The sequence below is a fragment of the Pseudophryne corroboree genome, chromosome 1 (genome assembly GCF_028390025.1).
Source record: "Pseudophryne corroboree isolate aPseCor3 chromosome 1, aPseCor3.hap2, whole genome shotgun sequence".
In the NCBI taxonomy this organism is placed as follows: domain Eukaryota; kingdom Metazoa; phylum Chordata; class Amphibia; order Anura; family Myobatrachidae; genus Pseudophryne; species Pseudophryne corroboree.
In genome coordinates, this window is record NC_086444.1 from 423,461,927 (window position 1) to 423,481,224 (window position 19,298).

Consider the following 19,298-nt stretch of genomic DNA (forward strand, 5'->3'; position numbering starts at 1 on the left):
AACAGACATCAAAACAAACTATTCCGACATATAGTCTCGGCAATGACATGCCAAATTGCCACAGACTGGAAGAGCCCGACCCCCTCACCAATACAGGGGATAATTTCTCGGATATGGTATGTCCACAAAATGGAATACATGACCGCAGTTATTCGCAATACTGCGAAGCAATTCGATAAAGTATGGTCCCCATGGCTAAACCTACAACAGGCTTCCTCCCCATTCATAATCTGACACGGCATGCCAAGGTCCTATCCACCTCTTGCCCCCGAAGGCTACCCCTCCACCTCTTTGCCCTCTCTCTACTCCCCCCCCCTCTTTTCTTCAACCGGAGGTGCCCAGCCTCCTATGCTTTTCTGTCCCCTTCTGATCGCTCTCCGAGCACTCTCTTTTTTTCATTTCCTTTGCTGACTCTCTTGACGGAAGGCCACTCCGTTGCCGAGAGTTTCCCACTTTTTATGCTCTAACTTGAATCTCTAAACACGGGAAAACACAAAAACAAAAAAAAAAGGATCCATGCTGTTGTAGCAACAATTTACTGTACCTACATTTGTATTTTAAGCACCCAAAATGTTCGGGTGCTCTGTTATGTTATCATTGTACCTATTTCATGATCCACTCAATAAAATGTGTTTAAAAAAAAAAAAAAAAGAAAGTAAATGGGAGCAGGACTTGGGCTCTCCACCTGGGGAAGACTCTTGGGAAATCATAAGACAAAATGTCGCTCAGTCCTCGATTTCCTCTCTGATAAAGGAAAACTCCTATAAAGTATACACCAGGTGGTATCTAGTACCAGCGACACTTCATAGAATTTTCCCTGGGTCTTCCCCATTGTGTTGGCATGAATGTGGTCAAATTGGAGATATTAAACACATTTGGTGGTCCTGCCTCAAAATCCGCCTCTAGCCTTATTGGTTCTATCCTTTGCTCGCAGGTAACATTGGGCCCTTGGACGGCTTTGCTGGGCCTTCATTTGCCTGATATCAGTAGTACTGTAAATAACCTTGTACTCCAAATCCTTCATGCCGCCAGATGTGTGATAGCTAAATGTTGGAAAAAGTCCACTGCCCCCCCTATGAGCATGATGTTGTCCATAATATGGTACATCTCCACGATGGAGAAAATCACGGCTTTAAAAAAAAAAAAGCAATAAGAGCAGCTAAAATTGAAAACGAAAAGCAAATCGCTATAGAGAGCAAAACCAATCCTAAAAAGTTTTTTAAATACATAAAGAGTAAAAGGTTAAAAAAGGAGAACGTAGGTCCAATAAATGATGAATTTGGAGTATTGATAAATGATGACGAAACAAAAGCGGAACTACTGAACAAATTTTTTTCATCAGTGTTCACCAGAGTAGAACTGACGGTGGGAGTAGTGCATAACGATAGTGACAGCAATGATTTGTGGCTAGATACTTGTTTAAGTGAAGAAATAGTCCAGGAGAGACTAAGCAAAATTAAGATTAATAAATCACCTTGCCCAGATGGACTTCACCCGAGGGTTCTTATGGAGCTTAGGTCACAACTAGCAAGACCCCTATACTTGATTTTCAATAGTTCAATTAGATCAGGCATGGTACCAATGGACTGGCGTATAGCTGAGGTAGTGCCATTATTTAAAAAAAGATCTAAAAATAATCCGAGTAACTACAGGCTAGTGATGTGCACCGGAAATTTTTCGGGTTTTGTGTTTTGGTTTTGGATTCGGTTCCGTGGCCGTGTTTTGGATTCGGACGCGTTTTGGCAAAACCTCCCTGAAATTTTTTTGTCGGATTCGGGTGTGTTTTGGATTCGGGTGTTTTTTTACAAAAAACCCTAAAAAACAGCTTAAATCATAGAATTTGGGGGTCATTTTGATACCATAGTATTATTAACCTCAATAACCATAATTTCCACTCATTTTCAGTATATTCTGAACACCTCACACCTCACAATATTATTTTTAGTCCTAAAATTTGCACCGAGGTCGCTGGATGACTAAGCTAAGCGACCCAAGTGACCGACACAAACACTTGGCCCATCTAGGAGTGGCACTGCAGTGTCAGACAGGATGGCACTTCAAAAAAATAGTCCCCAAACAGCACATGATGCAAAGAAAAAAATAGGCGCAATGAGGTAGCTGTGTGACTAAGCTAAGCGACCCAAGTGGCCGACACAAACACCTGGCCCATCTAGGAGTGGCACTGCAGTGTCAGACAGGATGGCACTTCAAAAAAATAGTCCCCAAACAGCACATGATGCAAAGAAAAAAAGAGGCGCAATGAGGTAGCTGTGTGACTAAGCTAAGCGACCCAAGTGGCCGACACAAACACCTGGCCCATCTAGGAGTGGCACTGCAGTGTCAGACAGGATGGCACTTCAAAAAAATAGTCCCCAAACAGCACATGATGCAAAGAAAAAAAGAGGCGCAATGAGGTAGCTGTGTGACTAAGCTAAGCGACCCAAGTGGCCGACACAAACACCTGGCCCATCTAGGAGTGGCACTGCAGTGTCAGACAGGATGGCACTTCAAAAAAATAGTCCCCAAACAGCACATGATGCAAAGAAAAAAAGAGGCGCAATAAGGTAGCTGTGTGACTAAGCTAAGTGACCCAAGTGGCTGACACAAACACCTGGCCCATCTAGGAGTGGCACTGCAGTGTCAGACAGGATGGCACTTCAAAAAAATAGTCCCCAAACAGCACATGATGCAAAGAAAAAAAGAGGCGCAATGAGGTAGCTGTGTGACTAAGCTAAGCGACCCAAGTGGCCGACACAAACACCTGGCCCATCTAGGAGTGGCACTGCAGTGTCAGACAGGATGGCACTTCAAAAAAATAGTCCCCAAACAGCACATGATGCAAAAAAGAAAAAAAATAGGCGCAATGAGGTAGCTGTGTGACTAAGCTAAGTGACCCAAGTGGCTGACACAAACACCTGGCCCATCTAGGAGTGGCACTGCAGTGTCAGACAGGATGGCACTTCAAAAAAATAGTCCCCAAACAGCACATGATGCAAAGAAAAAAAGAGGCGCAATGAGGTAGCTGTGTGACTAAGCTAAGCGACCCAAGTGGCCGACACAAACACCTGGCCCATCTAGGAGTGGCACTGCAGTGTCAGACAGGATGGCACTTCAAAAAAATAGTCCCCAAACAGCACATGCTGCAAAGAAAAAAAGAGGCGCAATGAGGTAGCTGTGTGACTAAGCTAAGCGACCCAAGTGGCCGACACAAACACCTGGCCCATCTAGGAGTGGCACTGCAGTTTTCTAGCGAGAGGATGAGTGCTTCCATCCTCATGTAAAGCTGAACCACTAGCCATGAACATAGGCCAGGGCCTCAGCCGTTCCTTGCCACTCCGTGTCGTAAATGGCATATTGGCAAGTTTACGCTAATCCTCAGACGCTTTTAATTTAGATTTTTGGGTCATTTTACTGAACTTTTCTTTTTTGGATTTTACATGCTCTCTACTATGACATTGGGCATCGACCTTGGCAGACGACGTTGATGGCATTTCATCATCTCGGCCATGACTAGTGGCAGCAGCTTCAGCACGAGGTGGAAGTGGATCTTGATCTTTCCCTATTTTACCCTCCACATTTTTGTTTTCCATTTTTTAATGCGTGGAATTATATGCCAGTATCAATAGCAATGGCCTACTACTATATATACTGCGTACAACTGAAATGCACCACAGGTATGGATGGATAGTATACTTGACAACACAGAGGTAGGTAGAGCAGTGGCCTACTGTACCGTACTGCTATATATTATACACTGGTGGTCAGCAAACTGTGCAAAACTGAAATGCACCACAGGTATGGATGGATAGTATACTTGACGACACAGAGGTAGGTAGAGCAGTAGCCTACTGTACCGTACTGCTATATATTATACACTGGTGGTCAGCTAAATTATGCACTGTACTCCTACTATATACTACAATGCAGCACAGATATGGAGCGTTTTTCAGGCAGAGAACGTATAATACTGGTGGTCACTGGTCAGCAAAACTCTGCACTGTACTCCTCCTATATAATACTGGTGGTCCCCAGTCCCCACAATAAAGCAGTGTGAGCACAGATATATGCAGCACACTGAGCACAGATATGGAGCGTTTTTAAGGCAGAGAACGTATAATACTGGTGGTCACTGGTCAGCAAAACTCTGCACTGTACTCCTCCTATATAATACTGGTGGTACCCAGTCCCCACAATAAAGCAGTGTGAGCACAGATATATGCAGCACACTGAGCACAGATATGGAGCGTTTTTCAGGCAGAGAACGTGTAATACTGGTGGTTACTGGTTAGCAAAACTCTGCACTGTACTCCTCCTATATAATACTGGTGGTCCCCAGTCCCCACAATAAAGCAGTGTGAGCACAGATATATGCAGCACACTGAGCACAGATATGGAGCGTTTTCGTTTTTCAGGCAGAGAACGTATAATACTGGTGGTCACTGGTCAGCAAAACTCTGCACTGTACTCCTCCTATATAATACTGGTGGTACCCAGTCCCCACAATAAAGCAGTGTGAGCACAGATATATGCAACACACTGAGCACAGATATGGAGCGTTTTTTAGGCAGAGAACGTATAATACTGGTGGTCACTGGTCAGCAAAACTCAGCACTGTACTCCTCCTATATAATAGTGGTGGTCCCCAGTCCCCACAATAAAGCAGTGTGAGCACAGATATATGCAGCACACTGAGCACAGATATGGAGCATTTTTCAGGCAGAGAACGTATAATACTGGTGGTCACTGGTCAGCAAAACTCTGCACTGTACTCCTCCTATATAATACTGGTGGTCCCCAGTCCCCACAATAAAGCAGTGTGAGCACAGATATATGCAGCACACTGAGCACAGATATGGAGCGTTTTTCAGGCAGAGAACGTATAATACTGGTGGTCACTGGTCAGCAAAACTCTGCACTGTACTCCTCCTATATAATACTGGTGGTACCCAGTCCCCACAATAAAGCAGTGTGAGCACAGATATATGCAACACACTGAGCACAGATATGGAGCATTTTTTAGGCAGAGAACGTATAATACTGGTGGTCACTGGTCAGCAAAACTCAGCACTGTACTCCTCCTATATAATACTGGTGGTCCCCAGTCCCCACAATAAAGCAGTGTGAGCACAGATATATGCAGCACACTGAGCACAGATATGGAGCATTTTTCAGGCAGAGAACGTATAATACTGGTGGTCACTGGTCAGCAAAACTCTGCACTGTACTCCTCCTATATAATACTGGTGGTCCCCAGTCCCCACAATTAAGCAGTGTGAGCACAGATATATGCAGCACACTGAGCACAGATATGGAGCGTTTTGCAGGCAGAGAACGTATAATACTGGTGGTCACTGGTCAGCAAAACTCTGCACTGTACTCCTCCTATATAATACTGCTGGTCCCCAGTCCCCACAATAAAGCAGTGTGAGCACAGATATATGCACTGCAGCACACTGAGCACAGATATGGAGCGTTTTTAAGGCAGAGAACGTATAATACTGGTGGTCACTGGTCAGCAAAACTCTGCACTGTACTCCTCCTATATAATACTGGTGGTCCCCAGTCCCCACAATAAAGCAGTGTGAGCACAGATATATGCAGCACACTGAGCACAGATATGGAGCGTTTTTCAGGCAGAGAACGTATAATACTGGTGGTCACTGGTCAGCAAAACTCTGCACTGTACTCCTCCTATATAATACTGCTGGTCCCCAGTCCCCACAATAAAGCAGTGAGCACAGATATTTGCAGCCACCTGAATAAAACTGAGAGGATGCCAGCCACGTCCTCTCACTATCATTTCCAATGCACAAGTGTAAAATGGCGGCGACGCGCGGCTCCTTATATAGAATACGAATCTCGCGAGAATCCCACCGCGGGATGATGACGTTCGGGCGCGCTCGGGTTAACCGAGCAAGGCGGGAGGATCCGAGTCTGCCTCGGACCCGTGTTAAAAGGGTGAAGTTCGGGGGGGTTCGGATTCCGACGAACCGAACCCGCTCATCACTACTACAGGCCAGTTAGTTTGACATCTATAGTGGGGAAATTATTGGAGGGAATTTTAAGGGATAGCATACAGGAGTATCTGCATGCCTCTAAGTTTATTAGCAAGAACCAGCATAGGTTTGTGAGGGACCAATGATGTCAAACTAAATTAGTTAGCTTCTATGAGGAAGTGAGCAACAATCTTGACCAGGGAAAAGCAGTGGATGTGGTATACAGTACTTAGAGTTTGCAAAAGCCTTCGCTACAATGTCTCACAGGAGACTGATCATCAAATTAAAGGAGCTTGGCCTAGGGAAAACTATTTGTACATGGATAAGTAATTGGCTGGATAACAGGGTACAGCGAGTAGTGGTCAATGGGATGTCCTCCAGCTGGGCTCCAGTAGTCAGCGGAATACCACAAGGATCCGTACTCGGGCCACTACTGTTCAACATATTTATCAATGACCTGGAAATAGGCCTGGAAAGCACAGTGTCAATCTTTGCAGATGATACTAAACTGTGTAAGGTAATTAATTCGGAAATAGATGTGGAGTCTCTACAGAATGACTTATCTAAACTTGAAATCTGGGCGTCTAAATGGAAAATTTGATCCAATATAGAAAAATGCAAAGTAATGCACTTCAGGACTAAAAAAACTTGCAATTTACATATTAAATGGATAAAATCTAGGGGTAACAGTATTGGAAAAAGATTTGGGGGTACTCATTGATAATAGGTTTAATAACCATATACAATGTCAAAGTGCAGCAAAGAAAACAAGTAAGGTGCTAGCGTGCATAAAACGGGGAATTGAGATAAGGGATGAGGATGTAATTCTGCCGCTGTACAAATCATTGGTACGTCCGCACCTGTAATATAGTGTTCAGTTTTGGGCACCACATTATAAAAAAGATATCTGTAAACTCGAAAGGGTTCAAAGGGTAGCTACTAAATTGATTTAAGGACTAGAAGGACTGAAGTACAAGGAAACGCTCACTAGGTTGAATTTGTATACACTAGAAAAGAGGCGTCTAAGAGGAGAAATTAATAAATTTCTTCAAATATATAAAGGGAAATTACAAAGAGTTATTGTTTATTAAAAGAACTCCGTATAAGACACGAGGTCAATCGCTGAGGCTAGAGGAGAGAAAACTCCATACGCAACGTAGGAAAGGGTTCTTCACTGTTAGGGCAATAAGGATCTGGAATTCCCTGCCAGAGAAGATGGTAATGGCGGACTCTATATATGCATTTAAAAACGGATTGGATTAATTTCTGACTGAAAAAGATATCCAAGGTTATAGCATTTAAAATATTGACATTGTTAATCTGGGAGAAACATGATTTACAGTTGATAACTTAACATAAAACATTATTTCAATTGGGACATTATAATGAACTCGGCTTAAGACAGATTACAGGTTGAACCTGATGGGCATTTTGCCTCTTTTCAACCTCATTAACTATGTTACTATGTTACTACCGAGGGTGCAGGGGGTGCAGCTGCTATGAGGCACAAGCATCTTCCAGGGCCCGCTGCTCCCCCTGCACCTGCAAGGGTCCGTAGCTCCCATTCACTCCTGCTAAGAACGGCCACTGCTGCGCTGATGTCATAAAGCCCCGTTCCCCCCAGACAGAGCAGCTGCACAGAGCATGCAGGAAAGGGGAGGTGGAGGGGATACCCGGCCGGCTCAGAGTCCCACAATTCACGGGTATTTAGGGGGCAAGGCCTAATGTCGGGAAGTGCCCGCCCCCATCAGAGAGCTCTGCTGGAGACAGGTAGTGCTGTAGACACTGTGTCTCTCTCCCTTACACGTCTCTCTCTCTCCCTGACACTCTCTCTCTCTCTCTGACACTGTCTCTCCTTTCTCTCTCCCTGACACTGTCTCTCTCTACCTAACATTGTCTCTCTCCCTGACACTCTCTTGTTCTCTTTCTCCCTCTCTGTTTCTCCCCGACACTCTCTCTTACTCTCTCTTGCTCCACTCTCTTTCTCTCTCCCTCTCTATCTTTCTCACTCCCTATATCTTTCTCACTCCCTATCTTGCTCCTCTCCCATCTCTCTGACACACTTTTTCTCTCTCTCCGACACCGTCTCTCTCACTGATGTCCTCTCTCTCTCCCCTCTCATCCCTTTCACTATTCCTCCCTTACACCCTCTCTCTCTCTCCACTTTTTCTCTAATTCCCTCTTTTTCCATGAAACCCTCTCCGTTTCTCTCTCCCTGACCCCCCCTTCTCTTCCTGCTCCTCTCCGGCGCACAGTATACCAGCGCTGGAATCCCGACACCCGGCATACCGACACCTTTTCTTCCTCTTGGGGGTCCACGACCCCCCTGGAGGGAGAATAGATAGCGTGGTGCGCGTAGCGCGCCACCGTGCCCACAGCGTGGTGAGCACAGCGAGCCCACAAGGCGCTCATTTGCGCTCGCCCCAGCTGTCGGTATGCCTGCGGTCGGGATTCTGGCCCCTGTATGCTGGCCGCCGGGAGCCCGGCCCGCCGACTTACCATACTACACCCCCTAAGGGACATTTCAGTGACAACAGCGTGGGGGACCTTTCAAAATTTTGCTATGGTGCCCACAAACTTCTAGTTACAGATTGTGCACTTGAATTATACAGGACTATGGTGTATTTTCTACAGTGTATTGCTGTTATTAATGTGGTACATTATCATGCATGCTTAGCAGTATTTACTATATATATTTATCAAGGGGCCCAGACCATGCACTAATGGTTAGCCAAGCCCCAAAGCATGAAACCTTACCACTGCATTTCACCAGTGGGACCTTCATGCCCCAGTCTGACACTGTCCAGGACAGAAACAGTTAATTTGATTTAAAAAATAAAAAAAACCACACACACCAGGGTGGTGTTGTGGGCAGGGAAACCACTATCTTACACATGACCTCATATTTCTTAAACTACTATAAAAGCATCATCTACAGTTTATACCAGCATTGCTGTATATGTCTATTCCGGAGATCCTTGTCTGTGCAGTGTACATAGGGTCTGTGGATCTCCAGTGTCACACATTTGGCTAGAACCATGCTGCAGAGAACCTACTGGCTAGTGGCATTGCTTTACCTGTCTGCTTTATATAGTGTAAGTGGAGAGAAATACCAGTCCAGGCATAAACGCAGCTGGATGATGCCCGGGACACTGTGGTGTGGAGCTGGGGACATGGCGGAAAACTTTACCAACCTAGGTGAGCTAAATACACAGCATGCATACACTGGACAGCTTCAGTGACAGATATACACATTGTGACCTGCACACATACTTGCACATACAGCAGGGGATTCAGGGCCTAATTCTGATCTGATCGCAGCAGCAAATTTGTTAGCTAATGTGCAAAACCATGGGGGTAATTCCAAGTTGATCGCAGCAGGAAATTTTTTAGCAGTTGGGCAAAACCATGTGCACTGCAGGGGAGGCAGATATAACATGTGCAGAAAGAGTTAGATTTGGGTGGGTTATTTTGTTTCTGTGCAGGGTAAATACTGGCTGCTTTATTTTTACACTGCAATTTAGATTGCAGATTGAACACACCACACCCAAATCTAACTCTCTCTGCACATGTTATATCTGCCTCCCCTGCAGTGCACATGGTTTTGCCCAACTGCTAACAAAAAATCCTGCTGCGATCAACTCAGAATTACCCCCATAGACTGCAGAAAAGTGATCCGTTATTCTGATGTTTGGGGAACTGCAATAAGCTTGATATAAATCTCCCCACAGGTGTGTGCAACTATGTCCTGCAGATTATTAGCCCAAGAGATCAGCGCTGTTAGTATACACAAAGGGCCTAATTCTGAGTTGATCGCAGCAGCAAGTTTGTTAGCAATTGGCCAAAACCATGTGCACTGCAGGGGGGACAGATATAACATGTGCAGAGAGAGATAGATTTGGGTGTGGTGAGTTCAAACTGAAATCTAAATTGCAGTGTAAAAATAAAGCAGCCAGTATTTACCCTGCACAGAAACAAAATAACCCACCCAAATCTAACTCTCTCTGCAAATGTTGTATCTGCCCCCCCTGCAGTGCACATGGGGGGTAATTCCAAGTTGATCGCAGCAGGATATTTTTTAGCAGTTGGGCAAAACCATGTGCACTGCAGGGGGGGGGGGGGGCAGATATAACATTTGCAGAGAGAGTTAGATTTGGGTGGGTTATTTTGTTTCTGTGCAGGGTAAATACTGGCTGCTTTTTTTTTACACTGCAATTTAGATTTCAGTTTGAACACACCACACCCAAATCTATCTCTCTCTGCACATGTTATATCTGCCTCCCCTGCAGTGCACATGGTTTTGCCCAACTGCTAAAAAATTTCCTGCTGCGATCAACTTGGAATTACCCCCATGGTTTTACCCAACTGCTAAAAAATTTCCTGCTGCGATCAACTTGGAATTACCCCCAATGTTAGGACCGTGTTTGTGGTCAGAAAATTAGAGCCGCTGAGTATATTTGTGTATAACGGGTCCCGTGGTGAATGGGTGAATTGTAGTCGTGTGTGCAAGCTGGAGGGGAGCTGGCTCTCCGTCCCCCGTGCAGTGCCTGAAACAGTCTATATAGTAATACTTGCACAATGCAGCCGATATACGGGATGCTCACCAAATTGCGGACCAAGTTCTCACGCTCAGAAATGTAAGCTGGAGGGGGAATTTGCCTCCCGTCTCCCGTGCAGTGCTTTGAAGCGGCTTGAGTGGTGATGTTGGCGCGGCATGGCTGATGTCTTTAAGGTCCACCTGAACCTGTTAGCGGCGTTATGGGTGGAGTCCGCCCATAACGCCGCCCCCTCTCTGCCTGTGAAGTGGACAAACTGTGCAGAGGAGTCAGAAGCCGGAAACAGCGCTGGAAGAACGTACACATCATGTAAGTGCCTTCACAGACACTACACTATATTAGACTACACTTCACTACAGTACACTACATTACACTATACTACACTACACTATACTACACTACAGTACGCTTCACTACAGTACACTACACTACACTACACTCTAAGGGTAGGGGGGTGTAAGGGGGAATCTGCCTGCCGTACTATGTAAAAGGGGTACTCTGCCTACCATAATGTGTAAAAGGGGGACTCTGCCTGCCGTACTGTGTAAAAGGGGGTCTCTGCCTGCCATAATGTGTAAAAGTGGAACCTATACTGCCTTAATGTGTAAAAGGGGGACTCTGGCTGCTGTAATGTGTAAAAGGGGGTCTCTCTCTGCCGTAACATGTAAAAGGGGGCTCTGCCTGCCATAATGTGTAAAAGGGGACCTATCCTGTCTTAATGTGCAAAAGGGGGACTCTGCCTGCCGTTCTGTGTAAAAGGGGGTCTCTGCCTGCCATAATGTGTAAAAGTGGAACCTATACTGCCTTAATTTGTAAAAAGGGGACTCTGCCTGCTGTAATGTGTAAAAGGGGGTCTCTCTCTGCCGTAACATGTAAAAGGGGGCTCTGCCTGCCATAATGTGTAAAAGGGGACCTATCCTGTCTTAATGTGCAAAAGGGGGACTCTGCCTGCCGTTCTGTGTAAAAGGGGTTCTCTGCCTGCCATAATGTGTAAAGGGGGACCTATACTGCCTTAATGTGTAAAAGGGGGACTCTGCCATCTGTAATGTGTGTAAGTGGCACTACTGTGTGGTATAATATGCATTGGTATTATTTTGTGGCCACACTTCTTCCCCATGAAGCCACACCCCTACATTTTTGGCACGCGCCTACGGCGCGCACTGGTCCTGTTTTAAATATGATGGGGGGGGTGAGCCAATACTGTTTCTTGCACACAGCACTAAAATGTCTAGTTGAAATGTCTAGTTACAGCACTGTGGGAGAGAATATACGTTATAAGCTCCGCTGGGGAAGGGACTGATGTGAATGGCCAAATGTTCTGTGTAATGCGCTGCCAAATATGTATGTGCTATATTGATAACTGTGGTAAATAATAATCAATACACTAGTACAACTACCATCTGCCTGCTATAATTGGCTGGGGGCAGATTGGGGAGCAAACACTGACTGGGGGGGAGGGGGCAGCATAATGAGCAGGGACCTGTCTGCTGCAATTAGTGGCAGGGGGGCACACTGAGAATTGTTTGAGGAAGGGGGGCCCCAAATCGGTGTCTTGCTTAGGGCCCCATGAGGTCTGAATCCACCTCTGCGACCTAATACTTGTGTCTTCCTATTTTGGGTGTCGACTTAGTTCCTGTCGACCAATAGTGGTCGACCTGTACACTGTCAACCTAAGTGTGGTCGACCCTATGAACCACACCCGTTCATATAGTGCTTATTTATTAACATTATTTTTACTATAAAAATGTGAAAAAGGGTGTTTTTACACACTTTTCACATTATTTTAGTATCACAAAAATGTATTAAAGGACTTTTGGAGCAGTTTTCGTGAAAAACTGCTCTAAACCGTTCAATTGTAATTTTTTTGTAATCCACATCGCATTTCCCATACTTATAATGGGAAATGCGATGTGGCCGAATTTTCATAAACAAAAATGGAAAAAAAACACCGAAATCACAGGGTAGCAGAAAGCTGTGAGGGACCCGACCAGTGTGATTAGCTCTGTGTGTCCGATGGACACTGTTGGTTAAAAAGAAATGGGGGGGGGGGGGGAACCCATACTTACCAGTCCAGAGAGCCAGTGATCGGTGTTCTGATGCAGGCTGACAGTTATCGGGACCTCCATTTGCTGCACTGTGACCCCCGCTGCAGTAAATTGATGCTGCAAAACGGCAGCTCACTTTACAGCACCGGGAGTCACAGCAGCGCACAGGATCCGGCACCCGGCAGCCCTGCAGAAGCAGCGATCACCGAAGGGGGGGTCCGCAGCGCAGGGGTGGGGGGTAGATGCGACGGGAGGGGGGTGTCGACCTGGCAGAATCGGCGATATCGGCAGTGGTGGCACATGCGCAGCAGGACATCGGAGTACTCCAATACTGTTGCAGATTGTCATTGCAGAGTTAGCTTTGGGTGGGGTGTGTTCACACTGAAATCTAAATTGCAGTGTAAAAATAAAGCAGCCAGTATTTACCCTGCACAGAAACAAAATAACCCACCCACATCTAACTCTCTGAAAATTTTATATCTGCCCCACCTGCAGTGCACATGGTTTTGCCCAACTGCTTTCAAATTTGCTGCTGCGATCAACTCTGAATTACCACCAACATCTCCATCCAAGGCTTAGTAAATAGACCCTATAGTAGCCTACCCTCCCACATTCTGCGGGTGTCTCCCAGTTATGGGGAGAGTCTCCCGTTGCCCCAGAAAGTTAAGGAAATCTACCACATTCCCCACTGCCCCATCGGGGGGAGCAGCTAGGATGAAAGGAAGTCATCCAGACTGATGAGGAATCCTGTCACCCCAGACTTGTGGACAGCTGTGGCCGCATCTCCCAGCAGTGCCGAAGCAAAAACTGAGCGGCTTGCAGCAGCTAGGCAGCGTCCTCTACTCCACTGTCAGATCATCAGTAACCAGAAAAAGCTGTCCATCGCAAAATGCTGAAAAGGGAAGGCTGAGGGAGACATATGTCACATTACTCTTACTGCAGCGTTATAGAAAGAAATCCACACGGGGATCCCGTCACAGGCAGGCACATCATCATTCAGTCACTACTCTACCTTTCACGTCCCCAGGGTACTGGTGCAAGTCTAGCTAGTCCTAATCAATGTCAGCGACAGGCAGCAGTGCAGGACATGCTGTGCTTCGGGATACTGGGACTGGGAGAGCTGCCTACAGCCAGCCCATGGCAAAACAAGGTACATGCATAGTGTGCATACTGCCCATATACTCTCTGTACTGCTATTTCTGTGTCATTGTGCTGGAATGTCATTGCATTTATCAATACTCTGCAGTCTGCAGTTTCTCAGTACCCTCTCCCAAATTGTATGCACATAGGGGGTCATTCCGACCCGTTCGCACGCTGCGGTTCATTGCTGCAGTGCAAACGGGACGGAACTGCGCATGCGCACACGGGTCGTTGCCCAGCGACAGCTGTCGCCGGGCAATGACCAGAAGAAAGTGATCGCTAGCGCGATCGCAAGAAGCTTGACAGCGGGGAGGCATTCCGGGGTGGATACTCACCGTTTTCCGGGCATGGAGATCCGAACGCAGGCGTGTCCAGGCGTTTGGAGGGCGGTTGTCTGACGTTAATCCCGGGACCTTCATTGCTGGAACCATCGCACAGGGTAAGTAACTGCAGGGCTAGTCTTGTTCTGCACAAAACTTTTTTAGCATAGCAGGGCTGCACAAGCGAACGCAGCCTTGCTATGCTAAAATACACTCCCCCATAGGTGGCGTCTAGTTGATCGCACGAGCAGTAAAATGTTGCTATGTGCGATCAACTCGGAATGACCCCCATTGCTCAGTGTTTAACATTTCTTAATAACTTACACAGCCCAAACGGGATCCAGTCTCTAGGTCAACAGTACCTAGGTCGACACTATCTAAGTCGACCACTATTGGTCAACAGTAACTAGGTCGACAGGATTTCTAGGTCGACATGTTCTAGTCGACAGGTGAAAAGGTCGACATGAGTTTTTCACAATTTTTTTTTAATCTTTTCATACTTAACGATCCACGTGGACTAGAATTGGGAATGGTAACCCGTGCCGAGTGCAGCGGCAGCGGAGCGAGGCACCTTGCCCGAAGCATGTCAAGCCATGCGAGGGGACACAGTGCACTAATTGGGGTTCCCGGTCACTCTACAAAGAAAACGACACAAAAAAACATAAAAAACTCATGTCAACATTTTGACCTGTCGACCTAGAACATCTGGACGTAGAGAGTGACCCTGTTGACCTAGCATCCCTGTCGACCTAGTTATTGTCGACCTATAGTGGTCGACCTAGACACTGTCAATCTAGTTACTATCTACCTTCCATACCACACCCGCCCAAACAATGCAGGGTTTAAAAGTTGTCAGAGGACATATTTTGGTTGAATAAACCAGTGACACATGCTGGGTCGCACGCAGTGCCAATCATCACATAAATTTGCGTTTTTGGGTGGGGTTTTTTGCAACTGCACATGTATATCTCTAAAAAGTTGTATGGTGAATACGTCTCATAGTGTGTGCGCACTGGCCTTAGAAGGCATTGGGCACTCTTGGGAGATGACTAAATAGACACATAAAGATATTCAGTCTGATGAGCATTCTGTAGTGTAACAGGCATAGGTGCGGACTCAGACGCCTATCCTTGCACTTAGGGGACCATACTGTGACAGATTCTGCACCTAGCATGGGGCTGGTCAAAGTCCTGGTGGTGTGTACGTACGATGGTTGCGACTAAAGGCACTAACAATGCACTTACCAGCCCTTGTGTATTCAGACGCATGCTTGTTCACCGGGGGAAAGCTTTTAATAGCATTACTGTAAAGTCAGAGATACAACCAACATAATACACTAAAAAACCCTGAGTGACAATAGATACGCCCATGGCTGTTGACACGTTCCCATTGGAAAGAGTATGAGACACCCCCTCAACGGCATTCTTCACGCAGCGCATACTAATACAAACTAGAATCTCCCTGAAATTAGTTTTCAAACTAAGGCGAATAGGTTCTTACTCCATCTATTTTTTTCTTTGTTTTATTTAAGCCATTTGTGCTATGCTACTATCTGTGTTCTAGTTCGTGCAAAGTGAGCTTATGGGAAAGTCGGCAAACCTATTACCAAGGAAGAAAGCTTTGGTGGAGTGCTTGTTGATAAAACAGAAATATTCTCAATGTCATATTGCAAAAAAAAAAACCACCTTTAAAGTCCTTGGGGTTTATTTACTAAAGTCCCGATTTTGTCTAATTTTTTATTTTTTTTTCTAAGTGGCAACACGGGAATTTACTAAGCACAAATCTCGGCAGTGTTGGGGCTATTCGTAATGGTTTTGAAGACAAAGTTCAGAAATACGAATGGATAGACCATTGGTCAAACGCGGCTGTTTGTTCATACAACATGGGAATTTACTATTCATTCGTATTTGGGTGTTAGTGTCTGAATGCTCAATAGCGGGTGTATTTTTTTGCGATTCATTAAAAAAAGCAGCAAAAAAATAGACCTGCTTTTTCCTGGCGAGTTTGGATAATCATGCACGGATCAGTGAGATCTGTGCATGGTTATCTATGGGAAAGGGTCTGTTTAGTATAAAAATTTTTAAAAAAAAATTGCGTGGGGTCCTAAGCATAACCAGCCTCAGGCTCTTTGAGCCGGTCCTGGTTGTAAAAATACAGGTAAAAAACTGACTGGGGTTCCCCCCGTATTTAAACAACCAGCACCAGGCTCTGTGCCTGGTCCTGGTGCCAAAAATACGGGGGACAAAAAACGTAGGGGTCCCCCGTATTTTTACCACCAGCACCGGGCTCCACTAGTCAGAGAGATAATGCCACAGCCGGGGGACACTTTTATATTGGTCCCGGCGGCCCTGGCATTAAATCCCAAACTAGTCACCCACAAGAGTGACCCCAATTAACCTTGCGGTCTACCACAGACCGCAAAGTTCCCACCATTGTACGCTACATTGTATCCACAGTGCTCCACCTGACTGACAGTGCAGGAGCGCACAGCCAATCAGGAGAGTGCCATGACGTGGCATTCCCTGATTGGCTGAAGGGACCCTCTTTGACAGGAGTCACGGGGAGTCCCGACATTCGGGGAAAGGGGATCCATGTGTAAACATGGATCCCCTTTCAGTTCGTGGGTCGGGTGAGCGTTTTGTTTTTTTGCCAAGTACGTGGATTATAACTTTTAAGAAGAGGACCAATCTACCCCGGATTCTTTGTAAGTATAATTTTATTTACAGGTACCCCGGGATTCTACTGGACAAGAGGGCCGAGTGCTTTGTGTCAACATAGGTAAGTATGTATGTATGTAAGTGTGCATGTATGTGCATTAAACTTTTACTTCCACGGTGTCTGTGTGTTATTTTTATTTGGGTATTTTTTTGTAGTAGAACTACAGGTACCAACGGGCCCATTCCTCCCCCCGCATGCTGGAACTTGTGGTTCTCCAAGTAACAGCTTGTGGGGGAGGCTTGCTGGGAGTTGTAGTTCTGCTACAAAGAACAATATTATTTTTTTACACAAAAGGCTATCAGCCTCCCATCCACCGCCCACGGATGGGGGGGACAGCCTCGGGCTTCACCCCTGGTCCTTAGGTGGCTGGAGGGGAAGACCCCTTGATTTAAGGGGTCCCCACTCCTCCAGGGTACCCCGGCCAGGGGTGACTAGTTGGGGATTTAATGACAGGGCCGCCGGGACCTATATAAAAGTGTCCCCCGGCTGTGGCATTATCTCTCTGACTAGTGGAGCCCAGTGCTGGTGGTAAAAATGCGGGGGACCCCTACGTTTTTTGTCCCCCGTATTTTTGGCACCAGGCGCAGAGCCCGGTGCTGGTTGTTTAAATATGGGGGAACCTCAGTCAGTTTTTTCCCTGTATTTCTACAACCAGGACCGGCTCAAAGAGCCCGAGGTTGGTTATGCTTAGGAGGGGGGACCCCATGCCAATTTTTTTTTATTTTTTTAACCCATTCTGCACTTCTCAGAATGCGCACAATGAAGCCCTGCATGGATCTCACAGATCCAGCCGGGATTCCTTGTGTTTTGTCAGGCAGTGTTTTACTAATCACTCACGTAAAACACTGCCTGACATTAAGAATCACATCGACATCGGAAAATACGAATGTTGAAAACTCAGCAGCTTAGTAAATTACCGTATCAGGATTCAAAAAGTTGCAGTAAAATGCACCCGATACCATTCGAGATCAAACTCCCTTAAAAACAGCACAAACACGAATATTAGTAAATAAACCCCCTTGTTTGAGTCTAATAATTTGCACAGCTCTGTCACTGTACTCAAGTACCAAACGATCAGCTACCATAATTCTTCAAACTCAGCAGGTAGGAGTGGATTGGTTGGTACTTTATATCTTTCCACTTTTTCTCTCTCCAAGCTTTGACAAATCTCCCAGTGTTTTGTACAATCATATCCCATTCCTAGTGCTACTTCATTCTGATACATATTCACACAAGAAGTCCTTCTCACACCACCAGTATACATATTACACAGATTCACATTGTCATTTTTCTGCTTCTAGGTCTGTTCCGTGGGGTGGATCTTTGCTGCAGAGAACACGACCATTGTTTCCCACAAATCAAAGCATTTGAATATCAGTATGGGATTCGAAATTACCGGTTACACACGGTTAAACACTGTGACTGTGACGACAGGTGAGTGCTACATACCATGGGAGACAACTTTTTAAAATGCTTGGGGATGCAAGGCAGAACTAAAACTGTAGGTCCCTGACAGGGCCGGATCTAGACTTTGTGGTGCCCCGGGCGAAAAAATAGGGGCGTTGCTTCACGGAGAAGGGGCGTGGTCAGTTATGCCCCCTGTAGAGTTGTGCCTCTTAGTTGCGCCATGCCTCCAGTACTGTGCACCCAGTAGAGTTGTGCCCCCTAGTTGCGCCGTGCCCCCTGTTGAGTTGTGCCCCCTAGTTGCGCCGCTTAAAAAAAAGAAAAAAATTAATACTTACAATCCCCGCTCCTGCTTCCCGACCTCTGCTGCCCTCCGTCTCCGGCAACCAGCGCTGCTCATCTGATCTATGGACAGATGTCATGACATCTCTCCCATAGCACCGCATAGACACTAGAGGTCAATTATGACCCCTAGTGTCTATGTGCCGCTCCCACAATGCAGTGCGGTGCGCAATGACTTCATCGCGCTTCGCACAGCACCGCATCTACCGAGCACTAGGGGGCACCAGTAGCGGATCTTGCCACGGTGGCGGCGCCCTCCAGAAGGTGGCACCCCGGGCAAAAATCCTGCATGCCCCTAGCAAGATCCGCTAGTGGTGCCTGAGCACTCACAGAGCTGACTCCAAGGTTACATACCACTCCAATGCTTGCAGTTACATTAGCAGTTATGTTAATATGCTTAACATACAGCCGTTAACTTGCCGTGACCTTAATGTTTGTTGTATGAGAAGATTTTCCTGATGGTGAGAGACAACATCTACATTAGAAAGATGAACCATGCTCCCAACAGGGACGTGCGGTGAGCTAAAAGGCTAAGGAGGCACTAGCTAGCACCAGAGCCAGATTTACACACAAAATATGAGCCAAAGGGTACATCTGGGCATTATGCACAGGTGCAGCATAATAAACTCCTGGACTCTGGTACAAACGTAGGTATGACAGGAAAGGCTCTGCCTCACCTGCCTCACCCCACCGCACGTCACTGGCTCCCAAGTATATTAGCTGGATGCTGAGGCAAATAAATAAATAAATAAATAATTACAGCACAGATCCCACACA

The 19,298-nt window shown here is 46.2% G+C and overlaps 2 protein-coding genes across 3 annotated transcripts in view; one reads left to right on the top strand and one right to left on the bottom strand.

Annotated features, from left to right (window-relative positions):
* Window positions 1–19,298, bottom strand: part of P2RX2 (purinergic receptor P2X 2) — a 290,430-nt gene that overhangs the window by 129,961 nt on the left and 141,171 nt on the right. Inside the window, exon 1 of one of the 2 annotated variants that reach the window (XM_063913401.1) lies at window positions 12,619–12,642. The exons of the other annotated variant lie outside the window; for it this stretch is intronic. The gene's annotated coding sequence lies outside the window, so the exon portion shown is untranslated. Of the gene's footprint in view, window positions 1–12,618; window positions 12,643–19,298 lie in introns of those variants that run through there. 2 annotated transcript variants of the gene reach the window in all.
* Window positions 10,517–19,298, top strand: part of LOC134889805 (phospholipase A2 isozymes PA3A/PA3B/PA5-like) — a 34,353-nt gene continuing 25,571 nt past the window's right edge. Inside the window, exons 1-2 of the mRNA XM_063913405.1 lie at window positions 10,517–10,861; window positions 18,077–18,209. Of these exons, the coding sequence (XP_063769475.1) occupies window positions 10,711–10,861; window positions 18,077–18,209 (284 nt within the window). The 5' untranslated portion in view covers window positions 10,517–10,710. The remainder of the gene's footprint in view (window positions 10,862–18,076; window positions 18,210–19,298) is intronic.